This window comes from Triturus cristatus, chromosome 3_1 (assembly GCF_964204655.1).
Source record: "Triturus cristatus chromosome 3_1, aTriCri1.1, whole genome shotgun sequence".
Taxonomy (NCBI): Eukaryota; Metazoa; Chordata; class Amphibia; order Caudata; family Salamandridae; genus Triturus; species Triturus cristatus.
In genome coordinates, this window is record NC_140583.1 from 954,330,547 (window position 1) to 954,351,963 (window position 21,417).

At 44.4% G+C, this 21,417-nt stretch overlaps 1 protein-coding gene across 5 annotated transcripts in view; it reads right to left on the reverse strand.

Moving 5' to 3' along the window:
• RIF1 (replication timing regulatory factor 1) overlaps window positions 1–21,417 on the reverse strand; it is a 442,844-nt gene that overhangs the window by 393,136 nt on the left and 28,291 nt on the right. For all 5 annotated transcript variants that reach the window (XM_085645596.1, XM_085645592.1, XM_085645595.1 and 2 more), the window contains exons 2-3: window positions 6,457–6,535; window positions 1,281–1,377 (exon numbers count right to left, since the gene is read on the reverse strand). In XM_085645596.1, coding sequence (XP_085501722.1) covers window positions 1,281–1,377; window positions 6,457–6,535 — 176 coding nt within the window. The remainder of the gene's footprint in view (window positions 1–1,280; window positions 1,378–6,456; window positions 6,536–21,417) is intronic.

The following is a 21,417-nucleotide window of genomic DNA, read 5'->3' on the forward strand; positions in this document are numbered from 1 at the left end:
GTTTCTTCGCCCCTCGAGGACCGCATACTTGACGGACATGTCCCTGACAGTACTATTTCTTTAATTTATAAGAAACTGATTAATCATCGGGCTGACCTCTTGGTGCGCCTTCGGGAGGCTTGGACGGGGGATGGGGTGGAATTGGACGACGAGGACTGGCAGTCTGCACTGTCGTCCCCCAAGGAGGTCGCCATTCCGGCCCGTCTCCGGTTGGTACAGCTTAAGATTCTTCACCGGGTGTATGTGACGGGTCCTCGCTTAGTCTCGATGGGATATTCCGATGATGGGCTCTGTAAGCGGGGTTGTGGGCTCAGCGCCACCTTTCTCCATATCCTGTGGGAGTGCCGCGAGGTGGCGGACTACTGGCGCCGGGTACATACGGTTATGGGACAGGTCACTGGGGTTGTGCTGCTGCCGGAGGTGCGTCGCTGTGTCCTGAATGTGTGGGAGCCCAATGATTATAGCGCAGCTCAGACTCGGTGGGCGGCCCTGGGGAACATGATTGCCAAGAGAGATATAGCGCAGCTTTGGGGTGCCCAGCGGCCGCCCACCGTGTCAGTATGGAAGGAGAATATGGACTGGTGTATGTTCAGGGAGAAGACTGTATGTTGCCCGTGGTAAGCCGGGGGCATGGGGCAGAATCTGGGGGCAATGGAATGCATATCGCGGGGGTATCTGTACGCCCCCCCTGGTGGACACCGATATCGCCATGTCCCCCTGACCCTTGACGGTTCCGGGCACCTTTTGGAATGACTACATATGGACGTTCGTTTCCCTTGGCCCCCCCACCCCCGTCCCCAGCCTCCCGGTACTCCTTCCTTTCGCGTGCTGCTTAATGGTCTGAACTGGAGTTCCCCGGAGGAAGCCTGACCTGCACTGTTTGTCTTTATGCCTCGCCTTTTGTTTTTCTTTTAGTTTTTTGTGTTTGTTGGACTTAAGTCTCCTGTTCCTTTAGAACTATCCGGAGTCACTACGGGGCCGAGCCCCGGGAACCGACTGCAGCTTTGATAAATGTATATTTTATTCTGTACTTAGCGGCCGGCCCTGGTGGTTGTAGGCCCGTGCTTGTAATCGAATTATTGTTCAATAAAAACTTAAAAAAAAAAAAAAAAAAAAAAAATTACCTCCAGACCAAGGTAATATTGTAGATGACAACTTACACTTTACTCAGTCTGTGAAAACACAACCGGACTTTCACATCTTAGTCACATCACATAAGTATTCACAGTGGTAAAAGAAAATATGAAGACAGTCGGGGACACAAAACATCAAATCTTTACCAGATAATCCAGAAGCAATTTTGGAATTAAAAACACAAAATCCCAAGGCTTGTAGTGCTGCATTGCTGAGATCGGAGTTTTCACTGACAATGTGTGTCTGGAATATAAACAAAGAAAAGCCAACGTAAACTCAATTGCTTCCTTTTAAAATGTTCAAAACCAAATGAAGGATAAAATGAAGAGTAAATTCACAAACATATGGCTGGATGTTTGAAAGCAGATGCACGGTTTATTTTCTGTGCCTGCGGGTAAAATATATAAATCTGATCAACATGCTAGGCAGAGTCAGGTTAGGAGAGCATGTGCTGCACTGAGAGTCAGGATATCTATTCATGTATACTAGAAAGGAGGATATGTGCCCACTGCTGTGGTACAGGTTAACTCCAATGTGCCATTTAGGTGAAGAGACACTAGACCTATTACTTCATATACATCACCCACTACTGTAATGTATGGACTTTTTAAGGCCCCAATATTGCAATGTAATGAACTCCTTTCCTGCCACTACTAATCTAGGGTTCGAATCCATGTAAGTCTGGGAAAACAAGAGCATCAGAGTTCACAGAACTTGCAATGCTGGCAGAACATGTTTTAGATTGGTCTGATGTGTGTACCTTTAAATCACCTACTACAACAGCGGAACAGGGATCCATGTTAGGTGCAAACAACAATAAGGACCTGTGACAAACAGGAATGCTGCAACATCTGCACCCATCGACCCTGTACTAAAGGGCGCGGTTTAGGCTGGATCATAAAACATGTTGACAAAATTTAAGGAACTCTTTGGCATCTCTGGCTAATTTCAAACAGGAAGCTAAGAAAACAGGTTAGGAACATGTTTATTGGGGATACTAAGGCCCTGGGTAAAAATTATTTTTCAAACTACACTTTGTGCAACTTCTTTGAGAAAAGGTTATCAAATTACTCGACTGCTCACTTGACAAAGGTGACAAGCCATTAGTTTATGCAGATTAGTTTTTGTTTTTTCCCCCATTAAGTCCATTAATGGAATTTAGATACTCACGGTTCTTAGTCAATAAATAGTAAGAAAAGCCTATGCGGTCGGCATTTTGAGCCATTAATCCATATATGTACTTGTCCCTCAATAGATGAAAGTTGAAAATAGCCAAGGTCCCCCCAATTATTAGAAAGAGCATCTGACAAACTTTACATGCTGTGAGGTTAGTCCTTAGGGATGTTGTTAAAAATTCATGCACGTGGTCTTGTTTCACCATACCAAATAAAGTCAATGTGAGAAGCTGGTCTGGTATATGATGTACACCTATGTAACTGGACACCTTGCATCAGTTAAGACAACGCTTATGGTGATTTAGGAGGTCTTAGACAACCTTAGAAATCTCTCTGTGGTAGCTGTGGTGAGCAGCCTTCAGGGTTAGTCCAGAAGGAGTGTAAAGCAGTCTGTTTTACCGGAATGCAATCTTTTAGTATAGATTAATTGAAAAAGAACCACACAAAAGTATTTATAAAAATACATATTTATTATATAATACTCTCTAACACTCATAGATCTCTTCTGCCAGGAGAGATGCACAATGCACACAATACTTTAGCAAAGAAACACCGTAAATAGCATGTACTACACAGTGGACCCCAGGGGGGGACCAAACATTTACTAAGAAAGAGGTATAAGGACCACGACTCGGGTCAAGACAATGTCGAGAGGACGTAGAAGTGATGGGGACCCACAGAACCACCCAAGGTAAGTAGATAGGGAGCCCCAAGGAGAGCATGTGCAGTGTGGGAACACGACCACGTACAACTATGTGTAAGTCGCGGTTGGATTTTCAAAGTTTAAGGACACTTCCCAGTGGACCCTGAAGAAACCCTGTGGAAGACGGAAGGTTGGAGAGCCACCCCACCCGTGGATACCCTAGTACCCACGTTACCTACACCAGGGAAGCCAGGTGCATACGTGTAAAGTGGTGTCGGAAACCGCCAAACTCAATGACTTCAGGAAAGTGCTGTAGTTGCAGAAGGAGAAAGTGTGCGGTGGAATCCGAAGGTGGGTTCTAGATGAGAGGTACCTGCAAGCAGAGGGGACAGAGTAGGTCACTCACGTGTGACCAGGAGACTTGGAAGACGAATGCCCTCCTATGTCGGGTGTTGCAGGATGTGTGACAATGACCTTGACTCTGCATCTGTGAGGACCAGGCGACACTGAGAAGGACCAGGAGCCATGCATGAGCTGGCCCACAAAGGATGTGGAGTGCTGAGGGGTCAGTGTCTGGCGGGAGCACCAACAAGCCTTGGCAAACGCAACCAACGCATGAAGTGGCGAAGGAGCAACGTCAGGCTCAGCAAAGTCCAGGGGTCTCACCAGAAGCAGTGTAGTCAGGGCAGGCCCCGAGCAATCAGGGGAGCCCAAATGAAACAAAGGTGACCCTCAAATGGACTCACAGGCCAGAGGCACTGGAGTTGCAAGAGGACCTCCAGCAGCTCACCAAAAGATGCAGGCCATGATGCACACGATGCAGTGTGGCTGAAGATTCTCGTCACTGGAGGTGCTCGAGGTTGGGGCTAGTTGGAGCCTGAAGATCTTCTTGGAAGGAAGCCAACAAGCCTTTGCAACTGCAAGTTGGACGTGGTGCAGAGGGGTACGTTTATTGCAACCCCCAAGAGGGATACTGGTCACAAACTTGGTGAGAGGGAAGGGCAGGCCTCAGGAGCAATGGAAAACCACCACCTGTGTTGCAGAGCCCACAGAAACCGGAGGAGCTCAGGATCTGCAGAGCAGTCAACTTAGTTGTGGTGTCTGCAAATGCAGGGGAGCGACTCCTTCACTCCAAGGGATATTCTTCAAGTGTCTTTGATGCTTCACAGGCCTTGGAAGGTTCCTGTATGATGCACAGACGATGCAGCAGACTGGAAGGGAGACGAAGTCAGGCCCAAACGAAGTCCAGAGTGCCCAGACGGTAGAAGTGGGGTCTGATCTGAATCTCATCCCATGACGAATCTAGGGACCAACACCCAGGTAAGCCCTTAAGTACCTAGGGAAAGGGTTGGGAAGATTCAGGGGACCCTCCCATGGGAGGGTATGGACAGGGGGGAGGTTACTCCCATGTCCTTTGTCCAGTTTCACACCAGAGAGGGAGCGAATGGCTACCAGGACTAGTTTGAACTGGAATATGCGCAGGGACACCAGATGTGTCCCTCATGTAGACTTTGCGGCGCTTGCAAGCACACCCACCCGGTCCCAATACACTAAATCCTGTCTGGGAGGAGGTCACACCTCCCTGTGATAGGATGCCTATTGTTCTGCCTTCCCCTGCTCGAGCTTGGCTCAGCAGCAGGAGGGCATCAGTGTGTCTCTGGTCGGCAGCAACCATTTTGTGCTGTCTGGGACTAGAAGGTTGGCACCAGGAACACAGAGCCTAATGGAAGGCTCTTCAAGTGCTTGGAATCATAGGGGTATGATTCCAACATGTTGGATACCAAACATGATAGGATTTGTTGCAGCCGATTTTGAGATAGTCATCGCGTAATTACGCAGTGCCCCTCTATATAGTATATGGCTGCTTCACTGACAACCTGGGAAAATGGACTCCGTAGGCTGTAGGGGTGTCCTGCTCATGCAGTGGCACCCTCTCACTTAGAACCAAGCACCCAACCTTCAGGATTGAAAAGGCCTGCTAGAGGGGTGACATAGGTTTTAAGTGGAGTGACCCTAGCTATAGGAAACCTATATCTTTATTAAGTGGTGCAAGCACCAACCAATACTGCCTGCAGTGGCAGGCCTGTAGTTCCATTTTGAATGGTCTCTCATGGGGGAGCATAATATATGCTTCATCCCATGGGAGACCTCTGGGGTACTATATACTAGGGACTTATAAGGGTACCCCAGTATCCAATCTGGGATGTTCCCAAGTACTGAACATAACAATTTAGGGAAAAAGCAGATAGACTGGGGTCCTGATTAGCAGGATCCCAGGCATACTAGTCAAATACAGCTTAGAACCGGGCAAAAAGTGGGGGTACCCATAGAAGTAGATCCTACTTTCCTACAGTCAGCAAAATAAACTAATTAAACTGTGGTTATTTTCAGAGGTTGTTGAATTGTCCTTTTGTTTTATGGCGTATATCACTCTTGTGATACCACTAACGGATGTTTGCACTGTTGTGTTTGTCTAGTTATATAAAAATGACATTTTACTTGCCAATACCCTCATCACATTGTATGATGGATTTATTAACATATTATTCCTGTAAATGTTTTACATGTGGCAACTAACAAGGTCACATTCTGTGACTACAGAGCCTTTATGCTCACTTTTTACTGTGGAGTTTGAGTACGATTGATTACGGTTCATTTAGTGGGCGATTTCAATCGAGCGACAAACTTACTCACTTCAACAGGCAAAAAGTAGACATGGAGCACATGTTACACAAGCAAAATGTTGCTTTTAGAATTAGCACCTGCACAAAATAAACATCCTCCGATTTGCACAAGTGCAGATGAAACAACTAAAGTCTTCTCTTTGCTCAGTGGTGTAACCAGAGAACCGGCAGAGGAGGTTGACTCAGCGGCAGATCAAAAATGGGTCTTGTGATTTCTCAAGTTGCAGTAGCTCTACAGGGACTCATTCCCAAACTGCTCTGCACACATCAGGATCATTCTGGAGGCATCACAGAAAGTCTATCTATATGTGCAAGAACATCTTTTCCCTAGACAAGGGTATTTTTGCTTTATGGGATTGAGCTTTAGTGTGTGTTGGGGCATGGGCTTAAGGGAGCAGTAACACACCGTTAAAGAAAGTGCTTTTAGGACAACTTTCACTCACTAGCAGAAGGTTGCTGTGTTGCTTTTAACTATTGGGAGATGGCTGAATTCTTCAAAAGGATGTGGATTCCTACACTGAGAAGGTTAGGGCCTTTTCTTAACTCCACATTGAGGAGCAAATTACTAATCCAGTATCTACAAATCAAGCAAGCTGTGAAGTGTATAGTCACCGGACTATGCTTTTTCAGAGATTAAATAAGATTGTCACCAACTTGAAATACGCTTCCCACTCACATAGGCCTTCCGCCATTTGTTGCAGAACCTCCCTAGACGTGTGAAAATAGGGAAGGAGGTGCAAGAAAAGATCGGTGAGAAATAGTAAGGGAGCTAGTCATGCAGTTCAGAAAGTCATATTAAATAATTAGTTTAGATAATCACCTTAAATAATTTGCAAACGCGAGGGAACTGCTGTCCAACCACTGCAGTGAATTCTTTGCCTTCCTCTCCACTTAGACGACTAGAAAGAACAGAAAAAAGCCAGTTTACAGATCAGTGGAAAACATACAAATAGCCAACTTTATTGGATATTGCTCTAAATTGGGTATAGTATAAAAAAAAAAAAGAGAAAGCTGGAAAGAGAAGCAGAACAAGGGAAACAGTAAGGTTCTATTACAGTTTAAAACTCTATTTACATTCATCATAGCTTTATTTATCCATGAGATGAGAGATTTTTGAAAGATAGCTATGCTATTTAAATACTGTATTCGTGTATGGTTTTAAGTAAATTTATCATGATACAAAATAAAGTAAAGTAAGATAACAGATGCAACTTCTAATCTCAACACAAACCTTTCGAATAGGATGGTACTTGTAGATGATTTCCTAACACCAATATACTTCAAGCACTTTTGAAGGGCATGAACCATAAAGTAACATTTCCAAAAAGCCCACCATGTAACGTGTGAACCCATCAAAGGACTTGAGGTGCGACTTGTGAATCTTTCTCCGTTTCAAAGGATTAGAAAACCATTTCTCACTCGTTACATTTGCCAAAGAGATGCTTTCTAGAAGCAAAATAGATCGATCCTTGTAAAGGAGGCCCCTGTAGACAACATGACTTGGGAACGATGATGAAGGCAAATTGTTTCTAAATCCTATTAGCACAAAGGCATACCATGTGCCTGTCAGTCAGTGTATACCAAAGCCTTAATTTCCAGCCATCATATTGATGGGCAGTATCAAAGAAAGCTATGGATGACAGCCATCTCAAACCTGCATCGCTCCCAACATCTACTCCTTGAACAACTTGTGGATACACAGTTCACATTCTCAAACAAGCATGGGCATAGCCAATAGGTCTCGCTTTTGGGACCTTATAAGTGTTTAGCCATGCAACAGTTGCATAACTAAATACTTATAAGGTCCCAAAAGCGAGACCTATTGGCTATGCCAATGCTTGTCTGTTTATTACTGCTCTGTAGTAATGGCAGCGCACGGGTGCTACCTTTACTACATACAAGTAAACTGGAGGAAAAAAAAATGGCTCACGAACATCAAAGCGGCCGCGAAAGTGAAATTGATCGCGTTCGCAATCAAAGTGGCCGTGCGGCCGAGAACGTGAGGCGCGCGCCCACGCACATGCACTGTAGCTCTAGGCTACAGTGGTAGCATTTTTTGAGCCCTCACAAAAAGTCTCGCCAGCCCAGCGCATGCGCTGGGTCAGGCGAGACCTAAAAAGGATGAAGTGTAGAAGTTCACAACTTTTAATCAATGCCGGACCTTCAGTAAATCGATTACTGAAACACTCAATTTCTACCCCTTTATCGCAGGAGAATGTGAGCCCAAACACATACAGAAAAGTAAAAAAATAAAATCTCCATTTATTTTTACTTTGGGCTAAGCAAAATTTGTGCTGGCATTCCTCCAAACAAATGAAGGGGTGGAGCTCGTACACCATGCTTGTGAAGAGAACCTTCTTCCAGTTACCAACCCATGGGGTGAATCAGCACTCTGGAAGAGAAGCCTTTGAAAGCCAGCTACAGTGAGCTGCATTTGTCCTTTGTAAGAGGGTTCCTGTTGCAGTGAGCAGAATACTCCAAAGCTCACCAAAATCGATTTGATATTTCATTGCAATTACATAATTTTGGATGTATTCTTAGAATACACAAGGACTGTAGAAAAGGCTATTGAGGCAGAGTGCTTCAGTCCACAGCAAGGGTAAACTAAAAATATTTTTAAAAAGTTAAACTAACTAGAACACCACCTAGACTGATTCAATAAAATAGTTTCCTGACTTTAAAAGAAGGAACCAAATCTAAAGAGTTACCCATCTTTACTTTCCAGGAAGCGCTTCACTATTTAGTTTAATAGGTTTATCTAAACAATACCAGAAATCTAGGTTCAAAAGAATGTTATAGATTATATAGCTTTAAAATGTAAGAATATTAGATTTCAGGGTTATAAAGTGTAGCAACAGAGTCTATCAAGCCCTGTAACAGCTACTGTACACTATTACGCTTTTATAGTACCCATTTTGAGATAATAGCATCTCTGAAGACATGCTACTACTGTAGGGTGCCAAAAAGTAATTTAAGTCTGCTTTTTTTTTAAAGTGTCTGTATTAATCACAAATCCAGGTATTGTATAGGAAAGGCATGCAAGAAGGCACAACCTACAGCAGTTCAGAGGCCTCCGACCACCTAGACCCTTCAGTGGGAGAGGGTGGAGAGATGCTGAACAATGCAAAACCCTTTCAGGTGAGGAGATAAGCTGGAGAGACGTGAAACATTGCAATGCACTAAGTGTTATGAACAAACAAGGCACCCTTAGTTGGTAGCAGGTGACTATTTCAAGAGGGACAGAATCCTATCTAGGTTTGTTTTAGGTCGAGCTTACCATGCAGGGAAAGTCGTCTGGGTGTTAAAGACCTATTTTGAGCTTTAGAGCAGGCATGTAGCCACCCATTGCTCACCATTGGAAGGCTTTGTCACTCATATGCCTACTTCTTATTCAATGGCCTTACTTTTTTTGTGTTTTTCCATCCCCTGGAGCAGACACTCTTCACAATACTTTGACTTGTATCCTTCCACTTCTCAAATTTAAGGAACTACTCGTTTCCCCATTCAGCACTGCATAAGAGTGCATGAGTTTTCTAGCTCTATCACTCATGTGCTACGTCATGCCTCAAATAATGTAATGTAATGTAATGTAAAATGTATTTCTATAGCGCTACTATCTCTCCAGGGAGCATCTTGGCGCTCACCCAACCCAGATGGAAGAGTTGGGGGGAGTGGACACACTTCACGCTAAACACTACATACTTAAACCATTGCTGTGCAGGCTGCATCGGTCATAGAAAATATCCAGGTTTTTAATGCCTTCCTGTACTGGGTTTAATCCTCAACTTCCACGCACTGTGTTGCTCTTCATACATCCCACCTATTCTGTAAAAACATAGAAAAGGAGATATTTTTGCTGGGGTATGGCTGAAGAGCTGATTTTAAGGGTGGTTTCATTTAATCTGCTGCATCGCACATATTGCATGAAAAGCATTAGCTTTGGCACAACCAGACTTTTATGGAGCTCTGGGAAGGACCATGCATTACACTCCCAACTCCTGAAGGAGCATACAGCTGCTCCTTGGGCTACTGCAGCGGAGCAAATTACAGACCACCACGGAAAGCAAATTAGGTCTGCAGAAGCATTCCTTTTATAGTTTGATACTATCTTTTTACAGAATATTCAGTTGCCTAAGTGAATAGCATTTGAAAAGGTAAACTATGCCATTTATGAAGATTGAAAACCTTGGACTTAATGTATAGGTCTGGAGGTACCATAAGAGATTTCTCCCCGCCTCCCCCCCCCCCCCATTAGGTTGATTTTTTTCCTTTTACTTTATTCATCAATACTTTACAGAGAAGCATGGGAAAAGCCAATAGCTAAGCACAATATAAAAGGTGAAACCTATCTGCTATGCCAGTGCTTGTTCAACTGGGTCTGGCAGATAGCCTTCTTCAGCCAAATCAAAAAACAGGAAACTTGCTACAGTTTTACTGTGCAGAAACAAATCAAAGCTGTTGCCATTAAAATGCTAACATATGAAGAACTACCCGCAGAGCAGCAATCTGAATCACACTACCAACGAACAATGAAATGTTACCAACTCTGCCAGGATACTTTTGAGAACAAGATCAATTGTATCCAAGTATCAAACGGGGTTTATGCTCAGAGTCCTGTGCATCATAGGATCATGGCCACTTCCGCCTGTTCCCAGGTGTTCACTTGACCTAACATTACATACACCTGGTACAGCAGTTACCAGAACACATGCTGACGCGGATACTGGACTACATGCGAGTTATGATGGGCTCTGTAGGAAAGGGGAAGCTAGATACCACATCAAATGCTACCCCAAGCTCAATTAAAAGTGACTGAAAAAGATAAGCAGACTACCTGCCTTTCACAGACAGGCACTGGTCTCGCATTAGCTGTCGACCTCCTGGCTATGTCAATGCTTGCTTTGTTGTATCATTGCCATTGTAAAACTTTTTTTTTATGTGGGGGGGAGAGAAGAACTGTCGAGCCCCAGCAAAATAAAAGTAAACATTGCCAAAAACAAAACAAAACTTTGGGCCCTCACAAAGCACACTTTGCTATAGTACTCCCTGAAAATTAAGTAACTGAGTGGATGCACTCTTTGTGAGCGAGTAGAATGCCATCTCTCAGAGAAGCCCGTCAACTGCTGAAGTGGGATGATCCACAGCCCCAAGCTCTCGTAGGCAGAAAAAACATAAATGACACAATAACAGACTATTGAAGGAAGGGGCTGGCTGAACGTCCCTAAGAGTAAGTTACTTGATCTACACATCAATACCCATCTTGTCTGAGCTTTGGCATGACATTCTGGAGGCAGTCAATGACCAGCCGTGTTTTAAACGGTCAACTTTATGTTGCTACAAAACAGGGTCATATTCATGGTATCACTAATACATTCTGCACAATGTGGTTGCATTAGCCCGATACCTGCCACTCGCACAGACCTAAAAATAGATCAGTTGATGCAAAGCATCCCCAAATCGGCAATCCAAGTACAAAACGAAGAAAAAGTAAATTGCCTTTCACACCAATTTTCAATCTTCATTTTGATGTTACCTGCACAGCGCATGCTGTCACTGTCAAAATATGATCTCTCACCGAAAAGGCAGACCGCTTCTAACAGTACGCTGGAATGATTGCTTTTTATTACTTAGTTGTGTAAAGCAGATGCTTTAGTCTTAGAATGTTTGCGGCATTTCCTATTCATGCCTCAGTACTTTCCTTTGCACTTTGCAGGCATTATCAGATTGATTTTTTCAACTTAATCTATTTGATTATTATGACCAAATTATAAATGTTGTAATGAACATGGCGCGTTAAAATAAAGTTACTAAACAAGAGCTAAGCTATATTTTACTACTAAACAGGCAGCCATAAGTGGTTACCTTGAAGATAATAGGGTCATGATTCGAATGGTGCAGTAGCAACGGGCTCAAAAGTTCTAAAACGCCTAAAATTGCTATATTTGACACTAAACACGCAGTCACAATTGAAGTTGCCTTGCAGTTCAAAGGGACTTGACTGGTGCAGCGGCACCGGGGTCAAAACCTCTAGGGACCCCATAAAACCCAGATTATTGCTTAAATGTAAAACTTAACAGGAAGTCACAAATGCAGTTAGTTACCTTGCAGACAACAGCGTCAAGATTTCAATGGTGCAGCAGGTGCAGAGATTCAAGGACCAAAAGCTCTAGGCACCCCACTTAACACCTAAAATTACTATATTATGCTACTAAACAGGAAGTCACAAGTGCAGTTACCTTGCAGACAACAGGGTCATGATTTGCGTGGTGCAGCGGCACAGGGCCCAGAAGTTGTCAGAACTCTGCTAAACACCAAATATGGCTATATTTTACTTCTAAACAGGCGGTCACAAATCAAGTTATCTAGCAAGCATTAGGGTCATGATTTCAATAGTGTAGGAGGTGCAGTGGCATCCGGTAACAAAAGCTCCAGGCACCACATTAATCACAGATTATTGCTATATTTTACAACTAAACAGGCAGTCACAAGGGCAGTTATTTTTCAGGAACTAGGGTCATGATTAGAATGCTGCAGCAGGTGCAGTGGCACCGTGCCAAAAAGTTGTCATAACTCCTCTGAACATCTAATATTACTATAGTTTACTACTAAACAGGCAGTTAGTTATCTTGCAGTTCAAAGAGACCCGATTTGAATGGTGCAGCAGGTGTCGTGGCACTGGGGCCAAATACTCTAGGTACACCACTAAATACCTAAAATTGCTATATTTTACTATTGAACAGGCAGACTCAAGTACAGTTACATAGCAGCTAAAAGGGGCTTGATTTAAATGATGCAGTGGCACCGGGGGTACAAAAGCTCTAGGAACCCCTTTAAAACCAAATATTGCAATATTTTACTACTGGACAGGCACTCAAGTGCAGCTACCTTACAGGCAATAGGGTCATGAATTAAATGGTGCAGCAGGTACAGTGGCAACGGGCCCAAAAAGTGTCATAACTGCTCTAAACACATAATATTGCTATTACATCAATTAACTTTATTTCCCCCTTTCATATTTTTTTCAAAATGTTGCTATTACTTACCCGCACTATACCACTAGTAACAGCATAATATATTGCCTTTTTGTACATAAACAGGTCATAACACTAACAGACTTTCTGGAACTTCTATTTTACAACTACTCCGCAAGCTACAACTTACAGCAAATAACAGATTACTCACACAGGAGCATCCTAATTCATTTACAAATGCTTGATATTTTTTCTCTTCTGTTGTAGGCAACATGGTAGCTCCCTGTGTTTTGACACTTAATTTCAGTTCTTATCAGTTAGAGTTCAGGACGTCAACATACTGAATTGCAGAGAGTGTAGCTTAGGTCAGCCACAGCTTACTGGACGAGTCTTTCACACTTTGGGCCCGATTACGATGTAGGCCACTGTCTCAGGACTGACCAAATCGGCAGTCCCAACACTGCCATTACAATGCGATCACACATGGTGCAGTCGCATACTCCCATTTCTCTACGAGAGCTTGAGCTGCAACCGTAAACTGGCCGTAGCACAAGTTCCCAAGGAAAAACTGGAGATTCTATTAATCTATGCACCGTGCACCGCATGGCAGGCATGTGCCTGCCACGCGGTGCAGGATTTAACAGGGGCCTTCTCGGCCCCCAACTGGAGGCCGTGGAGGAATTAGTCGCTTTCCGACAGGCTTTTCATGTCGGAAAGCCAGACATGGAGAGCTTGTCTGAAACAGACCATGTAATCCTGAAAGCGGAAACAGTCATTGGGGGATTACACTGGGGCCGTCAACTGGCTCCTTGAGCCTGTCAAAATCCAGCCGGAATGACCGGTCAGTTTCAATTCTGATCGCCTACAGTGCTATTAAGCGGTCTGAATTGAACCTGGAGATGTCGGTCAGAAGGCAACCTGTGGATGGAGGCTTTCCAACCCACATTATTATAGCCCCCCCCCCCCCCCCCATGTCTTAGTTTGCACTTATCTTTACAACAATCATCGATCTACGAGGTCACATAACTTACTTATCCGCTCACTAAGTCAGAGTCATTACCCATCCATGCACCTTTTTATCCATCCAAACCTTGACCCATTAGATTAACCTAGGCACTCATCAACACTCAAATCAAGGAAGACTCACTTTTGCTTGCAATATAATGGTAAATATTTCCAATCTGGTTACTTTTCTAGTAGTTTTCTTAAATGGAGGTCGAGTTTACTAGAGAAATGTTATTACAAAATCTTTATTTATTTGCTGGAGACATTTATTTCTCTGCTATACTGGTCCGTGATCCTGCACATGGTTTGACATTCTAGTGAAAAAATATTTATGAAAACTTCAGTATGGAGAAGAAGTGCAAAGAGAAATGGTGCCCTACCCAACGATGGGTCTCATTGGCCCTTCATACAAGCATAACAAAACATGATTACTAAAAAGAGATTGATTCTCTTAAGTTTTCTGTGTAACACCCATTAGCAGGGCAGCCAAGCACCTTCGCAAACCAAACAAGCCTAATACTAAAGTGCACCGGCGTTTTCTTTCTTCAATAATAACTTTTTAGCTTAAGTATTTACCGTGAGCGTTTTGAAAGACGTTCCCAAGGTCGGACTATCCTGACCAATCTGTGTTTGTCCTGTATCATGACACATTTTGTCTTTTACTGTAAACTAACTTAATCTAAAATTCGTTATAGCCAATCGAGGCAGACCGGGCAGAAATAAAGGGAATGGATTATAATTAGTATGTTCAGGTTAGCTTTCAAGGATAAAAATCTGGTTAAAGAATGATCAACTATTACTGAGCAGAATGATGTGTTGCAATTATTGTGATGACATCCATATTTCACTGGCATAAGTTAACTCCCTGTATCTTGAGAAATAGCTTTTTATTTTAAAACTATTGCAGCATGTCATAAAATCCCCCAAATATGTAATGTATACTGTGCGATACATTACATAATTTTTTACATGAAAAGGGCTCCCGCAAAAGTACAGAGCATGGCAAGTACAGAAATGGATGATAAATAATTTAAATACACAATGAGACGACTTTCTATAAGTATTGTTCGCATGGGAATGACTAGCTAATAAGCACTCCAAATCCGAATATGATTACCAGATGAAATCCATAGCCATATAAAACGATAGCCATTAGGGACCTTTCATTCTAACTCAAAGACAAAGTTTGAAAGCTTTGCAGAGGCACAGACCAAGGCAATAATCAGATAAAACTATGATACAAGTGGTATTCAGTGTATCGGGATGAGCTATTTTTAGCACCTACTAGTTCCATGGGGGGTTGGGAGGGGGGGGGGGGGGGGGTAAACTTAGGCTGGAAATGACAGGTGCTTTGTTCATTCAGAAAGTGAATAAGCAATAAAGATGCAATTAAATCTTGTTTTTATCTGGACACATTTGCTGTCTTGTCTGTTAAAGGAAAGAGGTTAAATGTAAGTTTGTCTTTTAACTAATTGCTGTTTGGAAACGGTGGTTTATTTTTTTTCTCTCTTACTAGAGTTAGAGGTTTTTGTAAAGTGAGCTGTCTGAAAAGGGCAGTTATATTTCTCTAACACAACATTTGAAGAAATAGCCTGAAAATTACTACAAATATTTAAAAATATATCAGGAATTACAAAAGCACATTTATTTGTAATTAATTGTGATGCAAACTAAGAGTTAAATGGGAGCGAAACAAACTAGAACACTTTAATTGGTGATGTGCAAATACAACCTATTTGCAGAAGCCATTTCCAAACATTTGTACACTATATAATTTTATCAGTAAAGCTGCATGTCAGTGGGAAAGTTGCGGCCATTTTAATGTAAAATCTGCCAATTTAATATATATATATATATATATACATATATATATATATATATATATATATATATATATATACACACACACATACACACACCAGCGTGCTACCACTTCATGCTTTAGTTATGTGTTTATTAAAAGTGATAGATTTTAAACACCGATTTGAGAAACATTCCTGCCCCCGCCGACAATGCCGTTAATGAACTAAGAGGCAAGTCAGGGGTCATGAGTTTCCTATATTTCCATTATATATGGAAAAAACGTTTAATCTATTAAAATCCAATTAGAGTTTTTTGTACAGCAGACATGCTGAACTCGAACATTTGAAGGTGCTCACATACGTGATAGTGAAGAAAATGGCGGCTCAATGAATTAAAATATTTGCCCACGATCACTTTTAACCAGTTTATGGGTCAAGTGCTTAACTTTTTATGATGTTTCGAGGCCTGTGGACGGCAATATGGTTGTCAAAAGTAGCATGTGACAATATCCCAAGCACTTGACAAACCTGAACCTTAGGTTCAGGGAGGCAAAAAGACTACATTATTCAGTAAATACCCACTCTGTAGGTCTCTTGAAATATGGGGGGTAGGGTGGAGGAGACATTTCGAAAATATTGTAGGTAAGGCGCAAAAGGCTTCTTGTCCTCAAAACTAAATCCAATTTTTTAAACTAAATGCTAAGGCTCATTTTGGACCAAGTCTAATACAGAAAGTTGCAACTAGGGTGAAAGTTCATCCTTTAGTAGAACAAGGGCCGGAAGCACAAAGGAACAAAAGAGTGAATTTCTCCAAATGGCCAATCAAGGTCTCAGGGGCTTCTAGTCTGGGGGGACGTGTTGCACTCCTGCAAAGGTACGCAGCATTCTTTTCCTTTCGAGCCTCTCTGCTCTACCACTAGTTTGTGACACCACTGGCACAGGGCTAAAGCTAGATTTGACAAAACCAGATATCCCGAAAGGGGCCTTTGAGCTCAGTCACTTACTCTTGACATGTCAAGGTTGTTGCCATGTGTATTTTCCTCAGTACCAATGCCCAGACACTGTTGAATCAGCAAAACTGAAGTTGCAGAATTGGTTTAACTTATCCGACAGTACTGTGGGGAAATTCCAGGAGATACCCTGTGATCTGGTTGTATCAAGAGAGCATGAACTCTTGGGGGAAATTTTGGATAGCTTCATATTTGAACACCACCCATTCTGTTGTCTGACACGTTGCATTAAACTTCCTTGCGAGGTTGGGTATAGCATCATATGGTCACAGCCAAGACTGGAATCCTTTCCTGATACAGGGCACTACAAACTAGGAAAGTGTACAATTCTGGGAACTTTAGGAGTCTACTTAGGATAAGGGTTTGTCAAGTTCTAGCACAAGCTGTTAAGGAGAGTCTGCAAAAACCTGACAGAACTCTCTAGACCTCAGACAACTCTAACTTTGATCTTGCAAGTTTTACAAACGATTATTTTTTCTGATAGACCTTTGCAAGTTTGAACACTTCTGGGGATTTCCACACTGAACGTAGCCTAAGGGGAAAAGTACATCTGAAAGCTATAAGCTTAAAGGTATGAACATGAGTGCTAATGACCTTGATGAACAGTTGCTGAACAGCTCATTAGGATTATTTGTATGTTAGAATGTTTTGGGTGATTACTAATTACTTCCTCTATGCACTTTATAAAGAAGGAAAGACTATGAACTCCTGGAAGACTGTAGGGCGTAGCACCATACACCCATGCTTACATTAAGATAAACAGTACTGGCTTACAATTAAGGCATGATATATGCGTTCTTGAGGACACTAATAGAGTCTATTTGAGGCTTCTTGTGCTGACCAGATGCTACAACGCTAAATGAGCCCAGTACCACATTATGGGTAAACCCAATCAGTGAATGCAGAGACATGGTGCGCTTGAACAGGCAGAGGATCTATTTTAGCAATACTTGTGATGCCTTCTATTCTCTCCACAAGCAGAAACCTGCAACTGTTCATCTTCTATAAGGAAGAGACAGCAGAAGGGGGCATGGCCAAGCCAGCTAAGTTGGTGTACGTGCATTACTAGCACTCGGCCCGCATAAACAGCCATCCTGGCCTGTGGGGGCCCGCGGGGTTGCCTGCTGGGCAGGGACATCCTGCGCAGTGCTGTGGCTGGCCGGGAGGGGGCGCCCCCTCCTGACAGCACCCCTGTTGGAGCTCACAAGCTCGGCACTGTGGTGCTGTACCCCCGTACTCCTGTGAGGTCTGAAGGATAACCGTGACCGCCAGGTGCGCTGCAGCAGTGCCTGAGACCACGTGCTTGGCCTGCATTGGCTCCCCTGCCTCCTGCGCACACAGTGACAGATTAATCTCTGCAAGGCCCCCCGCATCAACCCTGAAGCGTGCCACGAGGGGGCCTTCATCTTCAACATGGGGAGGAGTGGTTAAGCGCAGGGCCCCACGAGACACCGGTGGCGATTAGTACAGCCTACTTGCGGACCTAATCAGCCTGGATTCTACTGTTCACCACCTGGCACCCAACAAGAGAGACCTCCCCCCAGCTTCAGCGCTTGCTTTAGGGACGCGCTGCCAGGCACATTTATCCTAGACCCAGGTACTGGTATCTTGGCACCCCTCCAGCTACCTGCCTGTAGTGGATGGGGCCCTCCCTACCTGCACTACCATTGGATGAAACGCGGGGCTCAGTGATTCTCATTAAACTTTCCAGTGGCCATGGGGGCCTCACCTACACTGCCGGGCCTGCACCTGGGCTACTAACTCTCACGCCTAAACACTGCGCCTTAGTTGCCACTGGTGGCTGTTTGGAACTACTGGCCCAAACATTTGGTCCTTCCTGGGGTTGCTATGCACTCCGCCGCCTCTGCACTCAGATCGGGGTGCAAGGCGGGAGAGCTCACAGGGACTCCCTTGAGGGCCTCCTGCGTCTGCCCCTTAGGTACGGTGTGCTTCTCCATGGCCTGTTCTCTAGAGACTGCACTCCTGCCTTTGCTGCTACAGGTGGAGGTAGTCCCTCTTGACACCACACTCTACCTAGGACTCCCACCCACCTACATGCCCCTGAAACGGACTTGCCTGACATCCCATTGCATGGGCAGGCTGATCGGCTGCTCCGGCCACCTCAGCCCCATCACAGGAATCAGGCCCTCCACCCCGTGCCGTCCCTGATAACATTCAAGGTGGCCCCCTTAACTAGCACCCTCCAGCCACAAACTGAACCAAGTACTAGTAGCTGAATAGCATAGTCGCATCAAGATGAAAGCGCACTTCATTGTTCTGATCGACCTCAGCCTCCTGCACGACATCCACAGCAAGCTCTCCGATAAGATGCCCTATGGAGAGAAACCGCTGGCTACCCTCCATCCTAACGTGACAGACAACCAGCCAATTGTCCGAAAATTACAGGACCAGATCCACCATCTACAGAACAGAGCCGAAGATATAGAGGCCAGATCGAACAGGAGCAAAGTGCGCATTCTGGGTTTACCAGAGGGGATTAAAGGAGGCGACCCCGTCCAATACCCGAGGCTTGGTTCATATTCTTCATTCAGACATTAAAACTTACAGCTTTCTTCACACTGGAAAGAACACATTGCGTTCTAACACGCCCCCCCCCCTCCCAAAATCTCCTCAGCCAATGTTGGCAAAACTTCACTCCAAGGACCGAGATGTTATTCTCAGGGCGGCCCACCAGGCATTTCAGCTCAAGGTGGAAGACAAGGTGATCATGCCCTTCCCAGACCACACCAGAGCGGTCCAACAACAATGATAGTCTTTCGTTGGTGTCAAGCGTCAGTAACACTTGCACGGGTCCAGTACTCACTGCTCTTTCCGGGCCGCCTCAAGATCATTGCTGATGACACCACTTTCTTTTTCATTGATCCAAAGGAATCCTGGGACTGGACAGAACACTCTTGTCTCACACTAAAGGACTTTACCACGTCCCTCTGTTCCCTGCCGGGGGAGAGGGGGGGGGGTCGAACCATCAGAAACTGAGGACTCTCGGCGAAGCTCCCCGTGCTAACCAAACGCCCTAAAGCTGAAGTCAGACACCCTCATTTTTAGGTCTCGACCTTGCTATCGCGTAAGCGATCGCAAAGCGAGACTATTGTAAGGGGGTTTGAAAAGTGCTCCCAAAAAGCGGATTGCATGGCTAGCACGCGCACAATCACGTGCATCGTGCCGCGATGCAATCCGCCTTTTGGGAGCACTTCAAGGGGTCCGCTTCCCCGCCCCCAAGCACGCGCCACGGTTCGCCGGGCTTGTTGCTCGCGCTTCTGGTTACAATCGCGATCGCTTTCACTGTTAGCCATAAAATACCTGGTGTCTGCTTTACAAAGCTTCCCTTGATAAAATTGTGAATTTTTGCATCATAGAATTTCACCTATCCCAGTTATAAGGGAAGGTTACGTTCACCGTAACAGCACGAGCTGTTGACATCATTCTATGAATCTTTCTAACACAAACCGCTCCAAATCCAAAGTGAACGAGTATTTGTTTATCCAACTGAAGAAAACTGCGCATTACAGTCATGCATATTGTGTAATATAGATATAATTACAAAACCATGATTTTTTGCTTAAAACCTAGAACAGAACCTCCTAATACGGTCCGAACTTTGACTAACAAAGGAGTGCACTAGGGGGTTGCAGGCGTAGGAATGGACTCCATTTACTCACCTCAGAAGGATGGAAGACGGCGTCTGCCCTCCGGGAATTTGAACGAATGAATTCCAGGCTACAGCCATGTGTCAGCGGCGAGCGTTCAATGCACAGGGCCCTCCATCTACTAACCTGATCACCAGCCCACGGAGCAGGAAAAACGGGATTAGTAATACAATTTAGGCTAAAACTGCATTAGCCACTTACCGAAAAATAAGCAGTAGATTGGACTGCTGGGGTAACGCAGGCCTCTGGTTACCGGCGGCAGTGCTCACTGGCCCGCAGCTGCCTCAAGATTAGCGCTTCGAGCGGAGGCCGCGTGCTTGGCGCTCGTTCAAGAAAATTTAAACAGTAACTTAACAGTAGCGAGCCGCCCATCTTTAAGCCCCTCCAGCTGATCAACTACAGACCCTCTCCGAGCTTCAAGAGGCCGGATAATTGCAGCTTTGCCACTTGTCCTGCCCTCGGCGCACGTGCTGGGCAGCTCGCGCCTAATCTTGCACACTTGTCTTCAGGCTTACTCTTGATGAACACCCCCTTCGGCTCCACACGTAGAAGAGTGTAGTAGCTGCTAGCAAATAGCGACAACATAAGAATATGTGGCCTAACGGCTAGAGCGGGTGACCTGGAAGCAGCTTTGCCAATTGTCCTGCCTTCGGGGCACGTGCTGGGCAGCTCGCGCCCTAGACTTGGACACTCGTCTGCAAACTCACGCTGGACGACCACCCCTTTCGGCCCGGTAAGTAGAAGAGTGTAGCAGCTTCTAGCAAATATCAACAACGTAATATACTCCATGCTTACCTATTATATTCTGAAAACATCACTAACATTCCAAACGTTGAACACCATTCTGCCTACTTACTGGCTCATTTCTTAAGTACACTAGCCAAGTGTTGTTGATTTCCAGAGCACACTGGCATGGCTCTAATTCCATGTAAAAAATGTCGTTCCAGCACAGACGGCTAAAAAAAAAAAAAAAAAAAAAAGGTTTTTTTTACAAAAATGCCGACCCCCAATAGTGGAACTGGACCCACGCGGATCATACCAGTTATTTGGGGTAATGGTGGTGTTTAACTTAGAATGCTATTTTTTTTAAGGTGATATTTTCGCAGGTCTTTATTTTCGAGTTTTAATTTTTGCAGACGATACTTCTGTGTTTCGGTATACTACCAGGGAAGAGCCTCAGCCTCTCCACCTGAATGGCCTTGCCCGAACTCCCCTTTCATAGCATGCACGTGGTACTGTCGAATGCATTATTAACTCAATGGTGCATTGATCTTTCTCAATATTTACAATAACATCGCAGCGATACTGGGTATTTGTAGACATTG